Source organism: Sinohyriopsis cumingii, unplaced genomic scaffold (genome assembly GCF_028554795.1).
Source record: "Sinohyriopsis cumingii isolate HCF-2022 unplaced genomic scaffold, ASM2855479v2 utg001460l, whole genome shotgun sequence".
NCBI lineage: Eukaryota > Metazoa > Mollusca > Bivalvia > Unionida > Unionidae > Sinohyriopsis > Sinohyriopsis cumingii.
The window spans coordinates 430,104-454,333 of NW_028316002.1; the positions used below are offsets into that span (position 1 = coordinate 430,104).

General features: G+C 35.9%; 1 protein-coding gene across 1 annotated transcript in view; it reads right to left on the reverse strand.

Moving 5' to 3' along the window:
* LOC149772463 (uncharacterized) overlaps positions 1–23,997 on the reverse strand; it is a 190,323-nt gene extending 166,326 nt beyond the window's left edge. The window contains exon 1 of the mRNA XM_089947775.1: positions 23,677–23,997. Within this exon, the coding sequence (XP_089803901.1) occupies positions 23,677–23,875 (199 nt within the window). The 5' untranslated portion in view covers positions 23,876–23,997. The remainder of the gene's footprint in view (positions 1–23,676) is intronic.
* Between the last annotated feature and the right edge of the window lie 233 nt (positions 23,998–24,230).

Here is a 24,230-nt window from a genome sequence, read left to right on the forward strand (position 1 = left end):
CCTTTAAATTACTGATCTATTCACACTCTTTTTATAGTGGTTACTTATTAAATTACTGATTTATTGACACCTTTTTAAATTACTGATCCATTCAAACCCCTTTTTATAGTGACCATGTTATCAAATTCAGAGTATTGACAACTGAGACTTCTAAAAAAGTTTAATTTCTATTATATTGCATTTATCGACCAATGGTGAACATTTTATTCTAAATAAAGATATATACTATAGTATTAACAAATTTGCTGTTCTTGTTATAGTACGTGAAAATAAAATTTTGTAATGTTATTGTTGACGATAGGTTGTTTTGCTGAAATATTCTCTACCCCCCTCTCTCTGGATCACTCATTTTATTCGCACAATTTAAGCTGATTATCAGTGGGAATGTGATGTCTCATCGAGTGAGATAACACGCCACAATTAAGTAAATGTCGGAGCTATTACACAAAGCAATCAACAACAAAAAACCCAAACTATTCGCCAACAGTTGTATGTTACGTACGACCTTGCCTGTTGTCACATAGTGTAATCCGAAAGTCTCTACCTGTAAAGTCACAACACGAGAAATACGTCTCTTTTTGGTTAACCTTCAGTTCTCAGTTCTAGTTTTTACATTTCTGACACATATGTCGTCTGCTTGAGACTCGATATTGCGATGAAATCTGACAAACCCTGGGACATTTTCATCTCATCAAGATCAAAAACAATTCTCAGCGTATAGATTCAGCTTGTAGTCTAGCTAAAATGCTTTCAAAAGGAATGACAATAACATATTCACCACGGTGGGGTATCTAGGGTTATTGTCATTCCTTTTGAAAGCATTTTAGCTAGACTACAAGCTGAATCTATACGCTGAGAATTGGATGGAAAACGCCGCTGCCACGATGTAAATCAGTGCTGTCCAACCCGCGGCCCGCGGGCTGATTTTAAATGGCCCGCCAGAGCTCGAGCAGCTATATAGTCGTTGCTTTTCAGTTTTCTGCTGCGGCCCTCGGCTTCAAGAAAAAACATTTTTCAGTGGCCCATGGTGTCAGAAAGGTTGGACAGCACTGATGTAAATGGTAATAAAAAGCTACCTGGAGAAAACATCAGGTTTTCATAACTACATCACACTTATTTAATAATTTCTTTTCTTCTGTAATATTATTTAAGTCATGGTTTTAGTGTAGAATGTGACGTTTTTAAATTAAATGAGTGGGAGGAAAATGTCAGGAAATCATTTGATCGCAGATACGGAGCACTGGGTTGAAGACGTTACAAGAAAGCATGCGACAGACGTCACAATATGCCAATAATGTGACAATAATGCGCGTCTGAACTACCTTACAGTCTAGTTGTTCATAAAGTCTCCATATGGCCTAAGGCGCTCGCCTTAACAGATCACTCACACATCTCACGATGTACTAAAGTTTAGATGACCCTAGGGTCAAAACAGAATGTAGGCAGCGACATACTGTGCAAAAGAGAATGAAGAGTAAGGAGCGTGATATACTGCACAGACTGATATGTGCAAATTCTCTGTCCGGATATATTCTGGAGAAGTAGAGATTATGATGTCATAAAGATAAATTCGTGGTATCATGACGTCACAATAGGTACGCGTTAAATGTAAGCGCACCTAACTGAATTTGTGACAATATTCGTTTTCAGATGGCATCGCCTATGGTAACGCGTGCTAAATAGAGCTCTATTTTGCACGGGCTTCAATAATTGCACACCATTGTTTTCCCCATTGCGGCTGACACTCTAGATTCCATTCAGCACCGAAAGTACAAGACTTGTATTATGCCAATATTTGGCACTTGAGACGAATGGTCGAAAGTTGCGGTAATCCCGTAGGGGTAAACGTTCTTGAATGATCACACACTCTCTTGTTGTCTGTGTCGCTATTTACAATAATTCTTTTGTTAAACAACAAATTGATAAATAAAAAGTCCTTTTGGAGAAATGAAAACTTCTAAGAAAACTAAACAAAATATTCAAGACAAATTTATGAAGGTTAATGACCGAAAAGCTGGGACAAGTTACTGAAATTATTAATGACTCGAACCTCTGTACTAGAAAATTAACAACATGGCGGAAGCATTAACATTACGAAGGCGTTGACCCCTTGAGACTGAACTGAATACATACTATTCTTAGTAATTAGAAAAACAACAGGATGCAATTATTGAATCCCGTGTAAAGGAAACTTTTTTTGTGTCTCTTAAGTCATTTGCATTAACATATTTGCAGACGCAGTACCAACTGGAATTCGCGACGCCGTTTGAAACAAGCCTCAGATGCAATTTCAAGAGAACTATTAAAACTTTCGTACGTTTCATACGATTATCTTACATTTGTGCTTTTTGAACAAAGAAGTTATGTAACTCGTTGAAATAATTACATATTTTGCACGCTAACGCTCTAAACAAAAGTCAGATAGGAAGACAGTCAGTTGCATTAACTTGTGTGAATGAAAGCCTTCAACGCTTGAAATTAAAGCCTGAAACGCTTGAAATGAAGGCCCGGAACGCTTGAAACCATATACCTTTACGGTCTATTCAGTATAAAGCTTCTGGGTAATTTAGTTGAAAGCCAACAATCCGCGTTAAAAATGTGCAATAACAACGAAGAGTCAGAGTTACGAGTGGTCATAATCACTCTAATAAATAACACAAACGTTTGAAAACTGAACTCTTTCGAGGTTTCATAAAAGTAATCAATACAAATAATTTGGTTACAATTCTATATCACTCAGTGAAGTTATCATGCGAAAACCAAATTAATGACAGACGGACGGTATTAAATTCATGTGTTTAGCCAGATAATATAAATGTCCTGTCGTTAGGCTGGATCATGTGATTGTTACAGGGTTTCAACGGCTTCGTCGAATGGGTCCTAGTTATAATTTAGATAGATTCAATTCAAGGTTTAGATGTACTTGCGAAATGTCTGCCATACATATTTATTCAAAGTGAAATTTGCAATCGTTACACTTCTATCACGAAGTTGACAAACCCAGTTTGCATTAGTTCCAAATATGAATTTTGTTGGCAAACTAGGTGTAAATGGTGTAGATATGGTTGGGAAATGGATCGCAAAGATTCATTGTGATCAATGCGATTACTCAAATATTTTCACAGCTAAAATATCATATCGTGACCCTTATGGTAGTTTTAAATGGCAATCTTTGCTGACCTGTTGCTTTAATTCTTTGTGTACATGCTACACGAAGCGTCAGATCATCCTGAATTTAAACATTCAGCTGGAGGAAGGTCAGTTCCTCACCATCGCAAATTCATATGCTTATTTGTTTACTGCTGTTGTTTTGTTTATTGTTGGTTTTACTTTCTACTGTACCCAACCTCAGCCCACCCCACTCCTAAACAATGACCCATAACCCGAAATTTGTGACATACGTTGTGCTCTAGGCAAGGTTAGAGTCTGGCGCCCCCCCCCCCCCCCGGAAAATATCAATTTCAAAAATTTATAAACAATAAATTTTTTTTTAAAAATTCAACATTTGAGCACAGAAATTACCCCTCTGTGCTCAAATGCCCGGACCCCCCCCCCCAAAAAAAAAAGCACTACTTGATACTATTATATTTGCAAAGTTAAGACAAGAATAAACAAACATAAAGACAGACATTTAAATACCCCACACAGGCCATTTCTTTCCTTGTTTATACCATTAAAATAAGGAGTTACCCCCCGCAATTTGGTTTCCGCGGCAAACTGAAGGTTTCGTATATGCGTGATTCCACGGAAAAACTCGTGGCCTATAAAAACACGCGAACGTAATTACGTCCTGAAAGTTTCGTATACGCGCGATTTTCACTCACTCATTTTGCTTGTTCCGGTCAGCCTGGTGTTTCGGTCAGACTGAATCTACGCGATTATTTGTCCCTGTATGAAATAAACCAGGATAAAAAAACGACCCTCAATAAAACTGAAATTTTTTCATTTTTCAAAACTGTTGTTGATTTGGAGAAATGCGCCCCCTGAAATCAGCGCCCTAGGCGGCTGCCTAGTTTGCCTATATGGTAGCGCCGGCCCTGACGTTGTGTTTATCTGCGTTAACTGCACATATTCTATTTTGTTGTATGTACTATTTGACACGATTGTCACTGTAACAAATAACCTGTGTACATTTGACTCCCGGTGCTATGGGGTCATGTGCATATTAATTAAAAACATCAAAAGACCAAATAGCATGACCATGAACTGTTAATGATATAAACTAAAACGGTAAAACAGATTTCAGGCTTCAAGTATGTCAGTGTTATATCAATCAATCCCGAAAAGCTATTAAAGATTCCAACCAAATGACAGGACATTTCTATCATCTGGATAAACACATGAATTTATTATCAAGCCTAGTTTAATTCAAAGCTTGTAACGGCAGGACTAAATTATCAAAGGTTGCATTCCATTTGACAGGACTAGAAATTAAGAAGGAAGAGGATTCCAAACTGGATCGACCACCCGGATTTATCAAGACAAGACATTTTACTCCAATCACCGCAGCCCAATATAGTCTTTCATGTGCTGATATGCTGTTTTACACCAATAATAACATGTACTTTGTATCTCAATGCTAAACCAACTTTTACCTTACATTGTGCACCAGATAATATTTGTGTGACAAAAAGAGTTTTCAATTTATTTAAGCTGAACAGGGAATGTCAACGCCAGTCTGAACTCAAATCTGACATTAAACACCCCTCTGAAATCGGTGCGAATTATCTGTACAAGAGTGTTAAACTATTCTGATCACACTAGTCATACTTGAACACTTATAAAGGTAATTTTAAATGCGAATCTTTTTTTTTGTACAAATTGTTCCAGAAGGAGTGACACTATTTTCATTACAAGTTCCAGGTTGTAGTTTTCCAGATGACGAAAACCTATGAATAGTAGGTAGAAATTTGAAAAACGATTACCAGTCCAGTAATTGGTAGTATTAACACATTGCTGTCAAACGTATTTTGTCCAATTTCTTTGCTAAAATCAAATATAGCTTTTTTATTATAAAACTGCAGTGACATATTGACTATATTCAACAATTTGCAATCAGTATACCACTATTTCTTGCAGAATGTAGTTTGTGAAAGTTTTCTATTTCCATTTTTGTATCTGTGGCCATTGTTAGCCAAATAAGAATCAACAGAGTTCGCAATACACACAAATTACCAATAAATATACAAAATTGCCAATAAATGCAAACAAATTACCAATAAATATACAAATGACTCTGATAAAATTGGCCATTACTTGAAAAAGTCAGTCTTGAAAAGTGACCCAGAAAAACAAACCATAATTTCCTCCCACCATCACTAACAATCTAATCCATATATTGCTAAATGGGTTAATGCACTCAAACCGGCTGTCTTATCTGTTCACTTATCCCTACTAATATGTTGTTGTTGTTTTTTGTGGGGTTTAACGCCATTTTTCAGCACGCGATAGGCTATACATGGCGGCCAGTATTAATGGTGGAGGAAGAACCCAGGAAAACCCCGGAAAGAACCACCGACCCACGAGAAGCTACTGGCAAGCTTTCTCACATACCCACATTGTCCGAATCCGAGACTCGAACCCACGCAGCCAGAGGTGAGATGGCAGTAACGGAGAGCGCTTTAGACCACTCGGCCACTCGGCCCCCCCCCCCCCAACTAATATGTAAAAGCAGTCAACTTTATCACTCATCCCCACTAATATGTAAAAGCGGTCAACTTTATCACTCATCCCCACTAATATGTAAAAGCAGTCAACTTTATCACTCATCCCCACTAATATGTAAAAGCAGTCAACTTTATCACTCATCCCCACTAATATGTAAAAGCAGTCAACTTTATCACTCATCCCCACTAATATGTAAAAGCAGTCAACTTTATCACTCATCCCCACTAATATGTAAAAGCAGTCAACTTTATCACTCATCCCTACTAATATGTAAAAGCAGTCAACTTTATCACTCATCCCCACTAATATGTAAAAGCAGTCAACTTTATCACTCATCCCCACTAATATGTAAAAGCAGTCAACTTTATCACTCATCCCCACTAATATGTAAAAGCAGTCAACTTTATCACTCATCCCCACTAATATGTAAAAGCAGTCAACTTTATCACTCATCCCCACTAATATGTAAAAGCAGTCAACTTTATTGAGTTAAATGTGCTATCTGAAACAAATCCGAACAAAATGTTCATGACAAAAACTCTTCCACATGTAAATGATGCAGCACATAAGCATGGTCGGAGATAGCTCACTCGAGTTCACAATAGATGGTCAATTTTAATGGGTGGATCTTTTCTAAACCATCCCGAGTGGCCGAGTGGTCTAAAGCGCTCTCCGTTACGGATCACTGCCATCTCACCTTTATCTGCATTGGTTCGAGTCTCAGATTTAGCTAATGTGGGTATGTGAGAAAGCTTGCCAGTAGCTTCTCGTCGGTCGGTGGTTCTTTCCGGTGTTTTCCCGGGTTCTTCCTCCACCATTAATACTGGTCGCCATGTATAGCCTATCGTGTGCTGAAAAATGGCGTTAAACCCCACAACAACAACAACAACTTACTCCATAATTTAAAATACTAAATTGGATTAACGAGTGTTTGGGAACCGGCTTTTCTAACCCTACGCTGGTCAGATATGTCTCATTCAATAGAAGAAGTGTATAATTTCCTCTGTATGGCTCTCTTCCGCACTACTATGGAAACAAATCACTCGAGTCCCCTGCTTGCTCAATTAGCCTTGACAACAAAAAATAACTAGAACTGTTAACACAACAAAAATAATGGCAAACAACTATTTTCTGATAATATCAGCAGTGTTCAGAGAGATCATATGAATTTATTATGCAAGAAACAATTTAAATACCAAGAGATAATGTGCGTTTGTGTACCAGCAGGATGTTAAAACAGAACAGAACTAAGAAGGAATAAATTACTTATTTCATGTGAGTGAATATACAATCTTATCAGGTAAATTTACAGCACAATTCGAAGAATTTGACAAAGTCTAATATATAATTTATGGAAACAAGGATCGAATATAAAGGCGTGTAGTGAGTCGGTATATGAAGTAGCTTTCTTAAATCGACCATCTGGGTGTCAAAGTCGGACACAAATCAAATATCATTTATACCTTTTAAAGGATACAAAACCTGTTATAAACTGCTGAAAACGAATGAACGAAACCAGTTATTACTTGAATATGAGCACTTATTTCCAGATGTTCCTACAATCTACCATGACGCTGAAATTGTAAATGCCACACATGTGAAACAACACCCGTACAGGAAATTCAGTATTTGCTGGAGTATGATTTCATAGAGCCGAGTAAAAGTGATTGGAGTTCACCATGTATACTTGTTCAGAAAACAAATAATACTTTCCGCATGCAAACTGATTATAGAAAGGTGAACAGTGTGACTAAAACAGACTCTTTTCCATTACCAAGAATCGATGAGTGCAATGATAAAATTGTAAATGCAAAGTATGTAACCAAATTTGACCTTCTGAAAAAAAATTTCAATGCAACTGACGGAAAGGGCAACGGAAATTTCGGCATTGGTGACTCCAAATGAACTTTATCAATATAAAGTGATACCGTTTTGGATGAAAGGTTCTCCTGGTACTTTTCAACGTTTAATGGCACCAGGTCTAGATAATTGTGATGCTTACATCCCTGATTTCATCATATATAAAGAGATCTGGAAAGATCATTTAGCGGAAATTCTTTGACAGACTCACTGATGCAAATTTGACAATTAATTTATCTAAAAGTAAGATTTGCCGTGTTTGTCTAACATTTTTAGGACATATTGTGGGACATGAACAAGTTAAACCAACCTATAGATTCTAAGGTCAAGGCTATCTCTGAGTTCCCTGTGCCTATCAGTAAAAAGCAACTGATGCGATTTTTGGGTATAGCAAGATACTATCGAAAATTTTGTTCGAATTTTTCTATAATTGTTGAATCCCTGATACACATAGTTTCATTGGTCTGAAAAATGTCAGGAGGCTTTTGATAAATGAAAAGCCATATTTAAGAGGGCACCAGTTCTTACAGCTCCAATTTTCAGTCAATCATCTAAACTGTCTGTTGATGCAAGTGATGTTGGGGCTGAAGCAGTATTAATTCAAGACGACAAAAATAGCGTAGATCATCCAGTGTGCTTTGTTCCTAAGAAATTATATAAGCACCAGAGACATTATTCCACAATCGTGAAGAAATATTTGGCTTTGATATTGGCATTACAACACGTTGATGTCTATATTACTTCAGATCCTTCTCCCATTATTGTGTTTAGTGACCACAGTCCCCTTACTTTCATTGGCAAGATGAAACACAAAAATCGGAGATTATTAAGGTTCAGTTTGTTGTTGCAGGAATATAATAGTGACACCAGGCACGTTTAGGGGAAAGACAATTTAATAGCCGATGCACTTTCGCGTGTATAGAAATATATTGTTTCATGTATACTTTGTGTGATTCATAATGTTTGATCTTATGTATTATTTTTACCATAAGTATATTTGACTTGTAGTGATGTAGTGAAAATAAATCTGTATTGCGTACATCTTTCTTTTTCTTATGAGGGGAAGTGTTATGTATATTTAATTTAATTGTTGGTTTAGTTTATATCATTACATGCTATTGTAATGTGAGATTGTATGCTAGACTTGACCTTGTTTAAAATTGAGTTCATTTCTGCTTGACTTGATTGGCTTTTCATAATTTCATTTTTAGTAAATAAATAATACTTAGCTAAATTATTCTCTATGTTTATGGACTTAATATCAGGATCATTATTAATAAAAGTAGTAAACATGTTTGTTTGGGTCAGGGTTTTCAACTTTCATAAGTAAATTTTACTGGTTATGGTTTTGATTTAGTAAATATCAGGCTCATTCTAGAAGTTTATTTTGCATTAGGTAATGTTATTTCTTTAGAAAATGCTAATTGTGACCTGAGGTCAAGTAGAGAACTATAGAATCTTGTAATTTTGAGGATTTAGTCTTTCGTGCTTTAACATCTAGTATTTTCAAGCTGTATAAGGTTGTGACAAGTAGTTTTGGGTTGGAATCTTTTTATTCATTATTCGAATTACTGAACGTAAGCGATTATTTTGCTCTGAAACAATTATTGGATAGAGACATTCACTGGAATTTATAACATATTCAAACCTGGAATGATATTTATGTGATTCAACTGTTGTCACATCATCATTTTAATAGCTACCACAGACACGTCATTGACTTCAGTTTTGAGATTTTTTCTGGACTTTTACTGAATTTTAGGACTGAATTACTAGGACTTGTGTCTGTAATTCTTGGATTAATTTGAGATTTAATTCGCAATACCGTAATTTTCTTTCTCATTTTCATTTTGTATTCTAGGGAAATAAATGAACTTTAACAAAGCTTGTTATCTTGCACTCTTTTCTATTACTTATTGTAAGAAAATAGACTCGTAACACACGAAACATTTCACCGAAACAAATACAGCAGTAAATAAGTTTACCGGCAATACCGCGAACCAATAACTAAATAGGTTAACAGTATCACCGTCGTTTGTTTAATTTGTACACCAACCATAGCAGGATTTACAAATTCATTTCAAAATATTCAACACTCTTAGACATTTTTCTCCAGTAATGTAAATAACAAAGAAATGATGAAAGGCCTTATTGAAGAGAAGTGGGAGTCACCTTAAGTGAAGCCACCCGGTTTATTGAAGAAATACGAAATAGCAATAACCCATATATAGAATACAATTGAAGGGTACACACAGTGATTGGATAGATCAATCGTAAATGGTACGCACAAAAATATAACCGGCTAAATCTTGGACGAGAACTTTTTTTTACAAGACCTAAGAAATCTTTTTTAAAAAAATATTTAAGCGTTTGAAATGTCGTAATTCATGCTGGAAGATCACAGACTCGCAAATTCCCTCCAAACTGATAACCTGGGCAGTTACAAACTAAACTTAAAGATGGCTATACAATAGCAGATGGAAGTAGATACTTCACTGGACTATCATCATTTAAGTTAGGTTTGTTCCTATTCGCACTGAGTGCTGGTTTCATAACTTTCACACATTTAGATTTCAAACAACTAACCGAAACATGGTATCTGAAAATACAGAAGAATGTTCGATATATAAAATATTCAGTTTGATTTGTTATTGATGCATTTATTTCTATAACTAAAATTGTTACAATAGTCTTCATTACAAAAATATAAATGTTGCAGTTGGTTTTGCCTACATGATGTTTTTAAACAACTATTAACGTTTACTATTGGTCAGGCATAAAAAAGGACACTGAAGAAGTTTTGAACCTCATCATTTAACTTTTCATTATATGGCAGCCAAGATACTTTTACCTGACAGCAGCACCATAACGTGTACGAACTATTTATGAGATTACAAAGTGTTCAATAAGGGAGATAGAATGCAATAATGTATGAGAAAGAAATACAAAATTGATAACAAAGTTTTTATTTGGGTTGAGGCGGGTATGAAAATAATTTCAGGTGATGTAGGTGTTTCGTACTGCTATAGTTGTTCCTTTGAGGGATTTAGTACATTAGTTAATGTTGTTGTTGTTGTTGTTGTAGGGTTTAAGGCCATTTTTCAGCACGCGATAGGCTATACATGGCGGCCAGTATTAATGGTGGAGGAAGAAACCGGGAAATCCCCGGAAAGAACCACCCACCCTCGAGAAGCTACTGGTAAGCTTTCTCACATATCCACCTTGTCCGAATCCGAGACTCGAACCCACGCAGACAGAGGTGAGATGGCAGTGATCCGTAACGGAGAGCGCTTTAGACCACTCGGCCACTCGGGGCCCCCATTAGTTAATGAACTGCTTTAAAGGTTTCAATACAACATATCGCAACATGGTTTCAAAACATGATACAAAAATTGTATATGTCATAACAAACTAAAACTATATTGATAAAACTGTGGTAGAGCAATAGGGCTCCACCGACTACCTTTCATGAATAGTGTTTTCAAAGAATGACAACACCGGTAGAGAAACTATAAGAATAAATAGGTTTTTTTTTGTCATGAACACGTAAAACAGGTACCAGAAGAAACAAACAAAGAAACGAATTAGAAGAGGAAATCGGTAAATCAATTTGAAAATAAGACCTCTATACACATGAACGGCGAAGACTTCACATATCATGAAAGCGATATTAATGACGTTGGCCTCTCTGAAAAAGAAATCTAATTTGCTAATCTAGCAAAAATGGCAAAATGTCCATTTCATTATAGAGTTGGGTGTTACAGCATTGACTATGACCTAAACAAACACTGAATACATTCTCTTACATCCTTGATAAAAATAAAGCAACTGGTATTTCAATTCAGTGTGGATGTTACAACATGGACATTTACATGAAAAAGTCAAAGAGGCGGTAACTCAAAACGGTACAAATAAATGACACAACTAAAACGTAACAGTCACTCCTTGCACCAATAAAACACTCCATGTAACCATCCACAATGACAAATTGGTAGAATACAATAGTCAGACAACTATACGTATATTTGAAACTCACAAACATATCATATTATCCCGATTAAGTCAATACCACCTTACACTACAGTAATAGTCATTATTTGCGTTGGCTGAGTCTTCACCAGTTACGTTTTCCTATTTGGGTTTCACGGAAAGTTTATCCAGACAATGTGAACGGCCATTACAATACCACAGACAATTACAAAATGTTAGAATTAACAAACTGAATATCTGCATAAACGATGAAAATGGAAAATAATGTAAATAATGTAAAGAATGATCAGACAAATAACGCGTAGAGGTCCAAGCGATTTCTTACCGTTAAATGTTGAGTCATAAATAAAGGTGCTGTACTTAGTGAAGCAATTAACACGGACTTATGAAATCTTCATTTAGAAAGAATTGATAATCAATAATTAAGACTTCAAATGATAACAATTTGAAATATATCACAACTAGGAGGGGACAGGATGACATGAAAATAATTGTTATTGAGCAGTGTGCTAACGAAAACACAAGGAAGATATCATATCAAAAACAAACTGAGTGATGGTCACGGAGAAAAGATTGTGTATGTAAATGAGATGTTCTCACAGAGATTTAGAGCCTTATCCACTTTGACAGAAGTCTTGCAAACAGAAAGTAAAAGAGTAGATGACGTAACTAACACCCGAGAATATTTACAACCAATCTAGAAGAGGAAGAAATATACGCTGGAGAGTGATATCCGAGAAATGTAGAAACGTCCAGAAGACTGATATGCTTAGAATCTCCTCTTCATAGAGAGACTGAAATAGGAAATTCCATCAAAAACATCAAGAAATTACAACGATACTATGTTTTTGGTGAAAAGGTTACTGACCTGAACAAGAAAATTAACAGTTACCACTAAAACATAGTTGCTGAGAAACATACATTTAACAGAGATAATCGAAAAGATAGATGTTGTCAAAAAAGAAATGAATGTGAATGAAAGCACGTTCTGATCTATGCAAACTTATCATTTATCTATTTGAGATCTGAGTAATGAAATCAAAACAATCAACACTTGCATTCTAGACCTTTACAACGGAATTAGATTGAACAAACTGGAATAGATACAAGGATACACTGATCAAAATATTGGCAGTAAAAAATGGGAAACAGTACAACAAGCCATTGGGATAAAAAAAGAACAAAAAAGGATTATCTGACCATAACAGTAAAATAAGCGCTAATACGAATACACTGTTAGAGGTACAAAAAATGATTGAACAGAGATAAATACATGGACATCAAAGTGATACACTGGTTGTTGGACTGAATAACTTATAAACGAACATTGATTAAAAGCCCTGTGATGATAAATCTCATCTTATCCAATGAAGAATGCTGCTTTATGATTTTTGTGTTGTACGAGTCAGGAATATCCAGTTGCTATTACATATAAAATTTCTTACTCGATAATTCAGCACAATAGATAGCCAAGAAGCTCCTCAAGAATGATCACATCAGTAGTTATGATTATAGAAACAACTGTCAATGGTTTATAAAGCATTTACATTGTGTAGTGAAGAAAGTATTAGACAGAAAATGAAGAGTAACGGTTAAAAACTTCAGAACTGAATGAATGATTGGAGGCACGAAACTATTTGCAGGAATGAGTCCGAGAATAAGCTTTTGTGACACAGGACTTAAACAACCTGGACGATACATTGGAGACATACACATATACTCAAAGTGATGACAAAGTTTGTTTTGTTTTGTTTGTTTTCATTTTGTTTTAAAAAAAACAAACAAAACAACAAGCCACAAAAACAAATTGATTTATATGAAGCTTCTGATAACAAAGGAACCTACAAATACCTTTTCATTGCACATGTGATTAGTGCTCTTACAGCATTTAGTAGGTACTGTTTCCTTCCTTCAGCACACTAAATAGTCACGGTGGTGAATTTCGGTAAACATATAACCCCAAACAAGCAGGAGAAAACACCGCAAGCATTTAAATACCTCAAGCCATAAAATCATTGTATTACACATAACAAAGTAGCATTAAACCAGATACACTGATGTTACGTGCATATTCTGGACATAATGATTGTACCTGGTAGTTTTTTTCTAGATGCCGACTGACATTAAGGTGAAAGGAGATGCTAACAATGTTGGGGTAAACAATTTGGGCCGAGTGGTTGTGAAAGATATAACCATATGATAAAAGAAGTATTGAATGTTTTCCAGTTAAATAACTGCAATATATATACAACATATAATGATTTATTGTGGATACCTATATCGGTTAGAACAAGCATAATTAAACAAGGTATTATGAGAGAAACATTAGGAAACATGATATAAAATTATGATAGGAAGTGGTTGCTCAAAGATGCATAAATCAGTGATATTGGTCCTGAGGAAAAATTTTACATGACGTTATACTTATATGATGATATCTACATGGGAACCAATCATTTGTTTCTAATCGATGACTTGTTGAATTTTGGTGACTACGTATCGAATTTCACAATCTCTCTAAATCAAGCTGAATATCATTTCTTAGCAAATTTTCTTTTCATCTGTAACAGTCTTGAGTAAATACAATTTCACCCATAACTCAAACTCCACTAACTGGTGTGATATTTAGTTCATCAGTGAATAATTCAATAACTATTTTGTTCATTTGTGTAATGTCATTGATGTAGTTCGTACAAAAAGTCATTAGTGTTGTGAAGACTGATGTCAATGTTCGATGTCATTCTATACTTTTGCTCGTTCGGCATTAAAACACAAAGAATCTGCCTACGTACAAATCAAATTTATTTCTACCAACCTTTCAAATGTGATAATGTGGGAACGTTTGCCTGTGGCTTCCCGTGTATTGGTGTATTCCCCGGGTTTTTCCTCCCATCAGCGACACTGGCTGCCATATACAGCCAATCGTGTGCTGTATAGTGGCGTTAAACCCATAACTACTACAACATCAACAACGTTGTTATTCAAACAGGACAACTTGGTTCGTCTTTATTAGTTTAAAACCCAACAGCAAGTAAGCTTTACATTTCTGTAATGTAAAATAATTGGGGTTTTTTCCAGTGCACATACTAGTTTTGTTGTTATTTGGATCGTTGGGCTTGTAATCAATAATCAGTTTGATTTGCAACGGAGATAAATCCATATCATCTAGGATACGTTTCGCGGGAGAAAGTGGTTTGTCTCTATAATAGTCATACAGAGTACCCTTTTCTCCAAATATGCTTCAAAATATGCGACAAGTATCAATATGATAAGGTGCTTTCTTGTAACCATCTAATTTATTTATATTTGGTTCATCTGAATCGTTTCACTGGTAAATGGAGACACATTACCTAGCCATTAAGGTTTTTAAATTTAAGTATTCATTGAATGGTGCTGACTTTGCAATGCACAGTTAGGGCTGTATTGGCATACTTCTATGCTACTTTCATGTATTGTGACTAAAAATCGTACATGTGGTAATAATGTCAACTATGGACCAACTCGAGCAGACAGCTATAAAACTGACGTTTTATCGTGCTCGAAAAATGAACATGAACTTGTTGTGAGTACTTTAGATTTAGCAGTCATAAAATTAGGGAAAATAAATTTTCCAGAGTAGACAATACCAGTCTCTGAAAGTGCACTAAATGAATTATAAGAGATGCATATATTAAAAAAAAAGTTATCAGCTCTTTTTTCAAATTCACCTTTAAAGTCCAGGAAGTGTAAATGACCAAGTAGAACTAGCATTCATTTGAGGTGCACATGTGAAGTAAGGCCAAGATGTCTACTCTACAACCCAAATTACACCCTTAAAACATGCATCAAAACAAAGGCAATTAAGAGTTATTTTAACAATACCTAAGATATACAAAGTATTTTTCTTCAATAGCTAGGATAATCTATGAGGAAAACATGTACAATTCTTTTTCTTTAAAATCACACTCTAAACAAGGTGCGAAACTGTAGAGCAGAAATATGTCATGATACCCAAATCTGATAAAGCTTGTATTCAAAAGTAAGACTACCTCCAGCTTGTACTAATTAAGAATGGTTGAATCAAATGCGATCAACATGTCGATTGTTTTACTTTCTGAGTCTCAGTTATTCTATGAATTTTAATGCTGTTTCTTTCCTTACAGCTCTCAACCCTTCCAGTATTTCATAAATATTTACAGATATATTACAGATATCCTTATGTATCCAATTCTCATCGGCCATATAGTAAATCAACTTGGGTGCTTGTTGAAATTATATTGCGAAGCTCTATTAGCATTTTGATTCAAGATTATATTAATAATAACCAATCAGACCAATCTACGTTTAAGTTTCCACCATGCGGCTGTGTTCAATGTTTAATATTTTATCCTATCCAACATCCACATCTCACTTTCCCTATTTCCCGTCTATAAATTGGTTTCTAAAATACCGAATAAGCATTCACAGTCATTGCTCATTTCGACTATATTCATTGGTTTCATATGTTTTGTTTTATATGATAAAATTCATTGTATTGAATTGTTTTCTATATATTAAGTGGATATTTCCTAAACTGGATCGTTAAATCCAATTAAACTTTCAATGAAACAAACCAAAAAGTTTTAAAATCATGGATTTCTTCAAGACAGGCTAAATGCCATTGAAAATTAATGCCAAATCGTGATTGTTACCAAGGTAAAATTCTTCACTTATTGATATCTTCTTCAGTGAATCTCTAAGTTGTTTCTTCATATGCATTTTGCCTACTTAAGCTACTTGATTCTTTCGTAGTATAAAAATATGTTTGAGGAGCTTTCAATCTTCACTTCACTTGATTTGCAATCCGTAAATCAGTGGAATCTTCATCACTGATTTATTTAATTTGCAACATTTCAAGATGTATTTCGCACCTAATTATTTTATTCTGCTTGGACAAGCTCAGCAGACTTGATGGATCTGGATCAATCAGCAGGGGATTCGAAAGATTTCTTTTATACAATAAGCAAGGGCACCGAATGGCTGAGTGGTCTAAAACGTTCACCGTTACGGATCACTGCCATCTCACCTATGTCTGCGTCGGTTCAAGACTCAGGCGCAAGCACTGTGTACGTCAGAAAGCTTGCTAGTAGCTTTCCGCGGAACGGTGGTTCTGTCCGGACTAGTCGCTGGTTCCTTCTCCACCAGCTATGCTGGCCGCTATATATAGTGTTAACTACCATAACAACAACATTACAACAGTAGTGTCAGCGAGACAGAAAGGTTAGATAATACATTTTAACCGAATGAGCCAAAATCTGACCATGTGTGGTTAGTAAAACGTTGTTTCAAAACAGCCACTCCTCGAATTAAAAACTGATTTTGTTAAATTTTAAATTTACAAGACGGTCAGAAATCCAACGCCTGAGTGGTTAAGAAGCCTTCTTTCTGAACATTCGCTCATCAATACCGGTACCTTTTTATGAAGTGAGTTTGAAATAAGGCCCTTGTGTGATTGATAACTAATATTTTTTAACGAGCAAGCCAAAAATTATACCCTCTTCTGGTCAAGATAGACGCATTTAAACACTGGCCCACGGATGTTTTTATTTATTCAGTAGTTCATGAAAGACTCGGTCATATAAATGACCGTACTACTGCGTGAAAACATATGCCAGGTCCGTCCAAACTTATTTACTATTAGTTTAAATCAGGGTGGTCTAGCATCTTCAATACCATGGACCACATGGTCCAAAAATGTAAAGTTCGTAGGTCATACATGATATATACTGTAATATAACCGCGTTCCGCAGAGAATGACCCACGGGCCTGTAGGTGACCTCTCTGGCTTAAATGGTCACTCGTATAAAAAATGTGCGGAAGGGATTAAATATAGAACACCGCAACCTGATCATACATCCATGCATGACATCAAACACTGAAAAAATGTAAGTGTCAATAAAGTTTTAAAGATACTAATTTTAAGCTATGACCTTATGTAATTTTTTTATTACCATCACGAAGTGATACTGCATATGGCGTTCCACGCAGATTTTCCTGTCTTAGAAATAGCATTATATTAACTGCCCTTCTCAAGATATAGCGTGATGCGCAAAAATTGTTCTGAGAAAAAATGAAACAATTTCTGAACAGTTTCAACATCTATTATCTCTAAGCATGCTTTCATAGTAGTAGTAATAATAATAATAATAATAATAATAAAATTTAAAAAAAAAACAACGAACTGACGTCAGCGACCACAAGAAGTCGTAATTTATTCCAAAAAAATTCATTTGTATCGCAGGTTGGCTATAATACATGTCGGTTCAGTTGCTTACATGTGGCTTTTCTGTAAAAATGTATTTATTTATATTAATACCAGTCAATGCAAAACTGTTGGCAAAGTTCCATGTCCACCGCATGCGGTACGATAAAAAATGATGATATCTGGGTCGTGGTTTACATGTATCCACGCGACCATAACCTTTGCATCGTCGCATCCTGTTTGTAGCTAAAATGTTTATAAAACATATATGTGACGCTGTTTAATCAATCACGGACATTAATTTTCATCGAATTTTTAACACATTAGGTTGAGGAAGATACGTATATTTGATTGTCTCGTTTTCCTCGCAGGAAAATAAGAGACCTATCGATGCTCATGTCGTTGATAAAAGTACGCGTCGATACTATGTTAAAATGTTTGTTTTTATCCTTTTGTGTGTATGTGGGGGAGGGGGCGATGTGCCTATAAATCTACACCTATCATTAGGATTTTGACGAATCTTGCTACATTTAGCAGTTAAAAATTAAAAAGGCTCTATGACATTCTTTTTGTTAGTTGATATAAAATATTAAGTATACCAAATGACAATAATGTATAATTAGTCTAAATTATCGAGTTGGTGTTTAGTTCAATATTTATGTCTGAAAAAAATCGGTTTAGTGAAATCTTCACGTAAAACAACATGTGTTTCTAATGGATATCTTTCGTACATTTTAAATTTTACAAAAGTCTCTACACACTTTATCTCTATATAGAAATAACTATAAGATTTCATTTGTTATTATTTCGTAGTAATGTCCATATAAACTGTTTCATTATCTGATACTCGTATTTATTTTCCATGAATATGGGATAATTAGTTAAAACTATTCAATATGGGATAATTAGTTAAAACTATTAAATATTGGATAATTAGTTAAAACTATTCAATATGAGATAGTTAGTTAAAACTATTCAATATGAGATAATTAGTTAAAACTATTCAATATGGGATAATTAGTTAAAACTATTCAATATGGGATAATTAGTTAAAACTATTCAGTATGGGATAATTAGTTAAAACTATTCCGTATGGGATTAGTTACAACTATTCAGGTCCGACAACAGAGTGCGAAAAAAAAATAAAGTTTATCTTGTGTTATGTATCCATTCAATAAGGCTATGAAGCTTTCTCCTGAATAGGTGTGTGTGTGTGTGTGTGTGTGTGTAATCTGGATTTTTAACGTAGCTTTTAAAAAATTCAGTCATATCGCTACGATATCTGCAGAATGGCAGTTTATAGTTATGCTTAGCGCTGGGACATCATGCATAAGGCCGCAGACACTGTCATGATGTGTCATCCATCTCACATTATTCTAATACAAGGCCGACCAGTCCTAACACTTACCTCTTAATGGTGAGCGCCGAGCGAGGCAGCTGTTAGTACCATTTTTACAAGTATTTTGTATGACTCTGCCGGGGTTCGAACCCGCGACCTCACGCATCAGAGGCATACGCTCTAATCACTAGGACACTGGAGCGGCGAATAGTTATGTAAATACTTACTGACTTTACGTAATTTGAGATTTTCTGCTCTTTTGTACTGGTGATGTACTGCCATTCTCACTCTTCGTTCATCTTTACAAATATATGGTTAAAGCTTCACATTTCAACATATATATTTATAAACCACATTAAAATTACAATTTGTGTCCCGTTTACCACTAATAAATTCGACTTAGTTTTCTTCTATTACATTTGAACACATTTACATAACTGGTGCCACATTTGGTTATACGGGTCTCTGTCTCAAATGTATTAAAACTGGGACTTGGCAAACATTTGTTAAGGGGGAGCTGTCTCTAATGATTAAACTTATCACGAGGCCTGTGTTCGACGAAATCTTGATTGATGAGTAGCGAATTGTGTTTTCAGTGAATGCGTTATTTGCCTTGTTTTGAACGTTTCGCAAGCGAGACGTAAATAAGGACAGCTAATGGAAACAGCAATGGGATGGGGGTCTCTCCATGCCCCCCGGGGTCTTACACCATTTCGTAACTTGGAAACTGCTCATAACCCAACCCCTAAAGTATACGTACTCTTACTTAACGCTACAGGGAGACATAATTTATTGAGTCTACACAGGTTCCTGGTATGTACTTACACCTCTGGGGCCCGGTCACGGGGTCAGGACTTTGAAACCATTACGATACCCGCTCTATAACAGAAGTACACTTTCTCGACATGAAAAAAAAAAATCGACATATTTATACAACTAGCATTGGCCCTTGCACCTCATTTTGCCCTCTGGGGACTTGATAGTGGGTCGTAACTTCGAAACTGTTAATTGTTTCAACCCCAGTATGACATAAAAAGTGGAATTCACTTATATTGGCACATACGTTTCCCCATGCTCCTTAGGGACATTTAACTGGATCGTCATCGATGCACGCCAATGCCAAAATCACCAATGGATGCCAGCGACAAGATCTGCTAGAATCTCATGAATATGCAAACATTTTTTTCATAAAGAAAATAAATACATCATCATCAAGGAAAAGTCCTGTTGGAGGCAAATTAAGGATCGCAGCCAAAAGAAAATAGTGAACAACTGTTCTAATTGATAGATAAATAACCGAATTTGATGGAGAAACTCTGATTAGATAATACAGTTTTCAGTTATAACCCGGTTAAACTTTCACAGATTTTTTTATATATACTAAACTGTTACTTTCATTATCAACCAATGCTGGAAAGAAAAATCCGTGTATGCTCTAATTTATGTTAACCCACAATACTGTTTTCCATTCTTCCATATCATTAGTAAAGTGAGTCTTGTATCTACTCCTGATTTATTTGAGAGACATATGACTAGTAGCAGAGTCAATAAGTAAGCAGTGCGCATAGTTCTGCTTGTCAAAGGTTAGATTAGTGAATAGCAAATAACACTGAAACTTCACTTATGCCAAGACTAGCTATGGTGCATTTCAAGCAACATTTAAGTGTTTGACTTTCATTTCAGAAAGTTCAAAATAATACTAAAAATAAATCTGTCTAATCAAGAGTGTAAGACTGGAATATATTTGCAGCCCGGATATATTATGCAATCAAAAAGTAAAAGTCAGTGTGACCTAGTTCTTCAGAAAAGGAGACTTAAATGACAGAAATTATTTATACTTGCTCCAGAAAACATAACATAAAACTAACGTAAGGCATACATAATCCAATTAATATACAAACTATGAAGCTCCAGATCTCACTAAATACAGTCATGAGGGGTCATAATCATTAAATAGTGTGCACCAGACCTAAGTGATCATGTCTGAAGCATAATGTTTCAAAGCACAACTAGGACATATCGAATGGGTGACGATACTTAATTTATAAATGGGAAATTATAGAAACTTTATACATTTGACTGCATCGATATTAACCAATGTGCAAACCACCCAACCATGCACAATCAAATCTACACGCTCACTCTATACAATGTACCCCTTCCCTCTTTCATGGCAATGGTTGCCATATCCTGAACGTGTGTTTGATTTCCACTGATAAGCATTCTGAGGTTGACATGAGCTATTCGTTTTTGTTGTTATCAGCAAACAGAACCACACATTTGCATTTATAGTCAAGTTAATTGTATATGCATATGTGGATCAAATTTAAGTCTGTTGTGATCTGCTGGACTCACGGTGTTAATAGGGGATTCCGGGTGGCAGGGTGGTCAAAGGAGCTCCCCACTATATTTCACCTACCACCTCTTTCCTCTTGGGTTCGAGTCTTCGACTCTGCCAACGTGGGTATGTGAGAAAACTTGCTAGTAGCTTCCCTTGGGTCTTTGGGTCTTCCCGACGTTTTTCCGGGTTCTTCCTCCACCAAAGGCCTGTCATGTGTTGAAAATGGCGTTAAACCAATGCTAATTCAGCTCCCATATTAAACCTATGGAAATATCATTAGATTAAAAATTAGATAACTTAGCGTCCTAAATACGAGCAATCAACCTGTATTTATCAGTATAAGCATATGCAAGCTTTTGTGTAGAAAAACATATATGAGTCGCAGAATTTTTTTTAATTTGCATGTGCGTGAAACGTGTGGTCAATTACGCACCAAAGAGACGGGGGACCCCGAGTGGCCGAGTGGTCTAAAGCGCTCTCCATTACGGATCACTGACATCTCACCTCTGTCTGCGTGGGTTCGAGTCTCGGATTCAGCCAATGTGGGTATGTGAGAAAGCCTGCCAGTAGCTTCTCGTGGGTCGGTGGTTCTTTCCGGGGTTTTCCCGGGTTCTTCCTCCACCATTAATACTGACCGCCATGTATAGCCTGTCGTGTGCTGAAAAATGGCGTGAAACCCTACAACAACAACCAAACAGTCGAGTGCTAATTTCGGTAATGAGCTTTTCAAACTCAAGTCTGTAAAAGGACAGAAATTCCATTCTTTTTACAAATTATAACACGGATAAATTATCAGAATTCTTACTTTCATTATCAACCAATACTGGTCAGTCAAATCCGTATTTATTTAATTTATGTTCACCCATTTCCAGACTGGTTCCAATTTTTCCATATCATTAGTACCATTTGTACTGCACGCTTCATCACCTTAACTGACTTCCGGTCATGTATCATTTCCGTTGTTCATCTTAAACACTGAGTTTGATTGTATAACTTGTTTCATTTCTCTGAAGGCTCTTTCATTTATTATTTATCAGCAACACACTGGCTGCATACTTACGATGCAAACGACAATGGAAAGTGACCAATCATGTTGTCTCGCCCTTGTAAAGTTACATCAACTCCTAGCCACTGTTACCCCCTGTTCCAAAAATGTACATAAGGAAAGCCTGGGCCTGTATGATGTATTGAAGTCATGTACTTAATCTTGTAAACTGAGGGACGGTGGCGGTGTAAAAGTAAGTCCGTGTACAAAGCCATTTTTCAGACCGTCTGACTTAATACATTTTTTTTTTATGCGGCAGCAAACATCATTTGTGATGCCACTTGAAAACAACCACAGTTAATTTAAGTCTAGTCATCGTTTGGATGATCAACCTGACTAGTTAACTAGTCAAATTTACTAGCGTCTGAAATAATGAGATGAAACTGAAATGTTTGTGACACGTCATAAAGATGCAAAATGCCAGGCATTCAAAGTATGAGCTTTTAAACCCATGGGTGAATTAAAGAGGGCCATAGAGACAAACCGTTCAGACGGAATACAAATGGTGGGAATAAATCTTGCGATAACAGTGGAGACTGTGACAGTTATGTTTAGATTATATTTGTCTGTGATACATGTGAATAATTGGGTGGATTAGATGGTACTTTGGATGAGTGGGGGAAAAAAGCACTTGATTAGACGATACTTTTTCTGCGACTGGCTTAAAGATACACTGTGTAAAGAAAGAAAGAAAGAAAGAAAGAAACTTTAATACTAGAAAAAGGCACTTTGCCTTTTCGTAGTTTGCCACAACACGGTTTATGCACTAGTTTATGGTGTTTAAATATTGAAGATAAAATACCCGTGTTATGCCATGTATCCGGAGTAATTTGAATTTATATCACAGCCCCGGATAGTTTATTCTCACAGGAGTTATTAGAACTCAAAATGGCAATGATCACCGTTAACGATCAAGTATACGTAAAGAAACAAGATCTTTTTTGGTATGACATAAAATATGTCTGCACTGTAGGCTTTATGGTTATATAAGAATGGTGTTAATTACATTCCTTGTGCATAATAATATTGAAATCATTCTTCCTCATATGTTTGGAAAATGAAAGGAATGGAGGGCTACAACACAAAAAATTTAGTTGAGAACCGTTTATATTTTCTTAGTTCCGTACCTTAAAGAAAGTTATGATGTAACGAAAGAAGTACACAACAGACATAGCTGAGGTAAATTACAAGTTAATGTATTAATAAGTATTTACCTGTACAAAGTGACGGATCAAATTCCTCGCCCGATTGACGTAGGTGTGAAAGAGCCCGAGCACGCGGTTCCTCGTACCACGATAATTTCTTCTCAATAGGGGTGGGGAGTCGTCTGCTAATCACATTGCCACAGCACACAAGGATGGTCAAACTTAAATGTAATGTCACTAAACTGGGACAATAACGAGTCGATTCCATATTCTGTCGACTGAGAGGTAACGCCAAACTGTTTTAACAAAAGTGTGTCAGACCGGCGTACACCTACATGTTATTATTTGATATGTCACTCAGATGAGAGGTCACGTGGTATGTCAGGTCATACACATTAAGTACAGAATTAGTGTAAACCCATATCTAAACAAATGTAAAAAGGAACACAGTCAACAAATAGTCCCCGTTGACTCACCGTGACATGCAGGTTAGATTAAGGTCTTGTAGAAACTGTGTATATCAGAGTGAAAGGTTAAAAAGAACACGAGTTGTTGAACTATTTTTCTGGAGTGCATTAGGGACTAGGTCTATTTTCTTTGATAAGTATATGAATGAACCACAA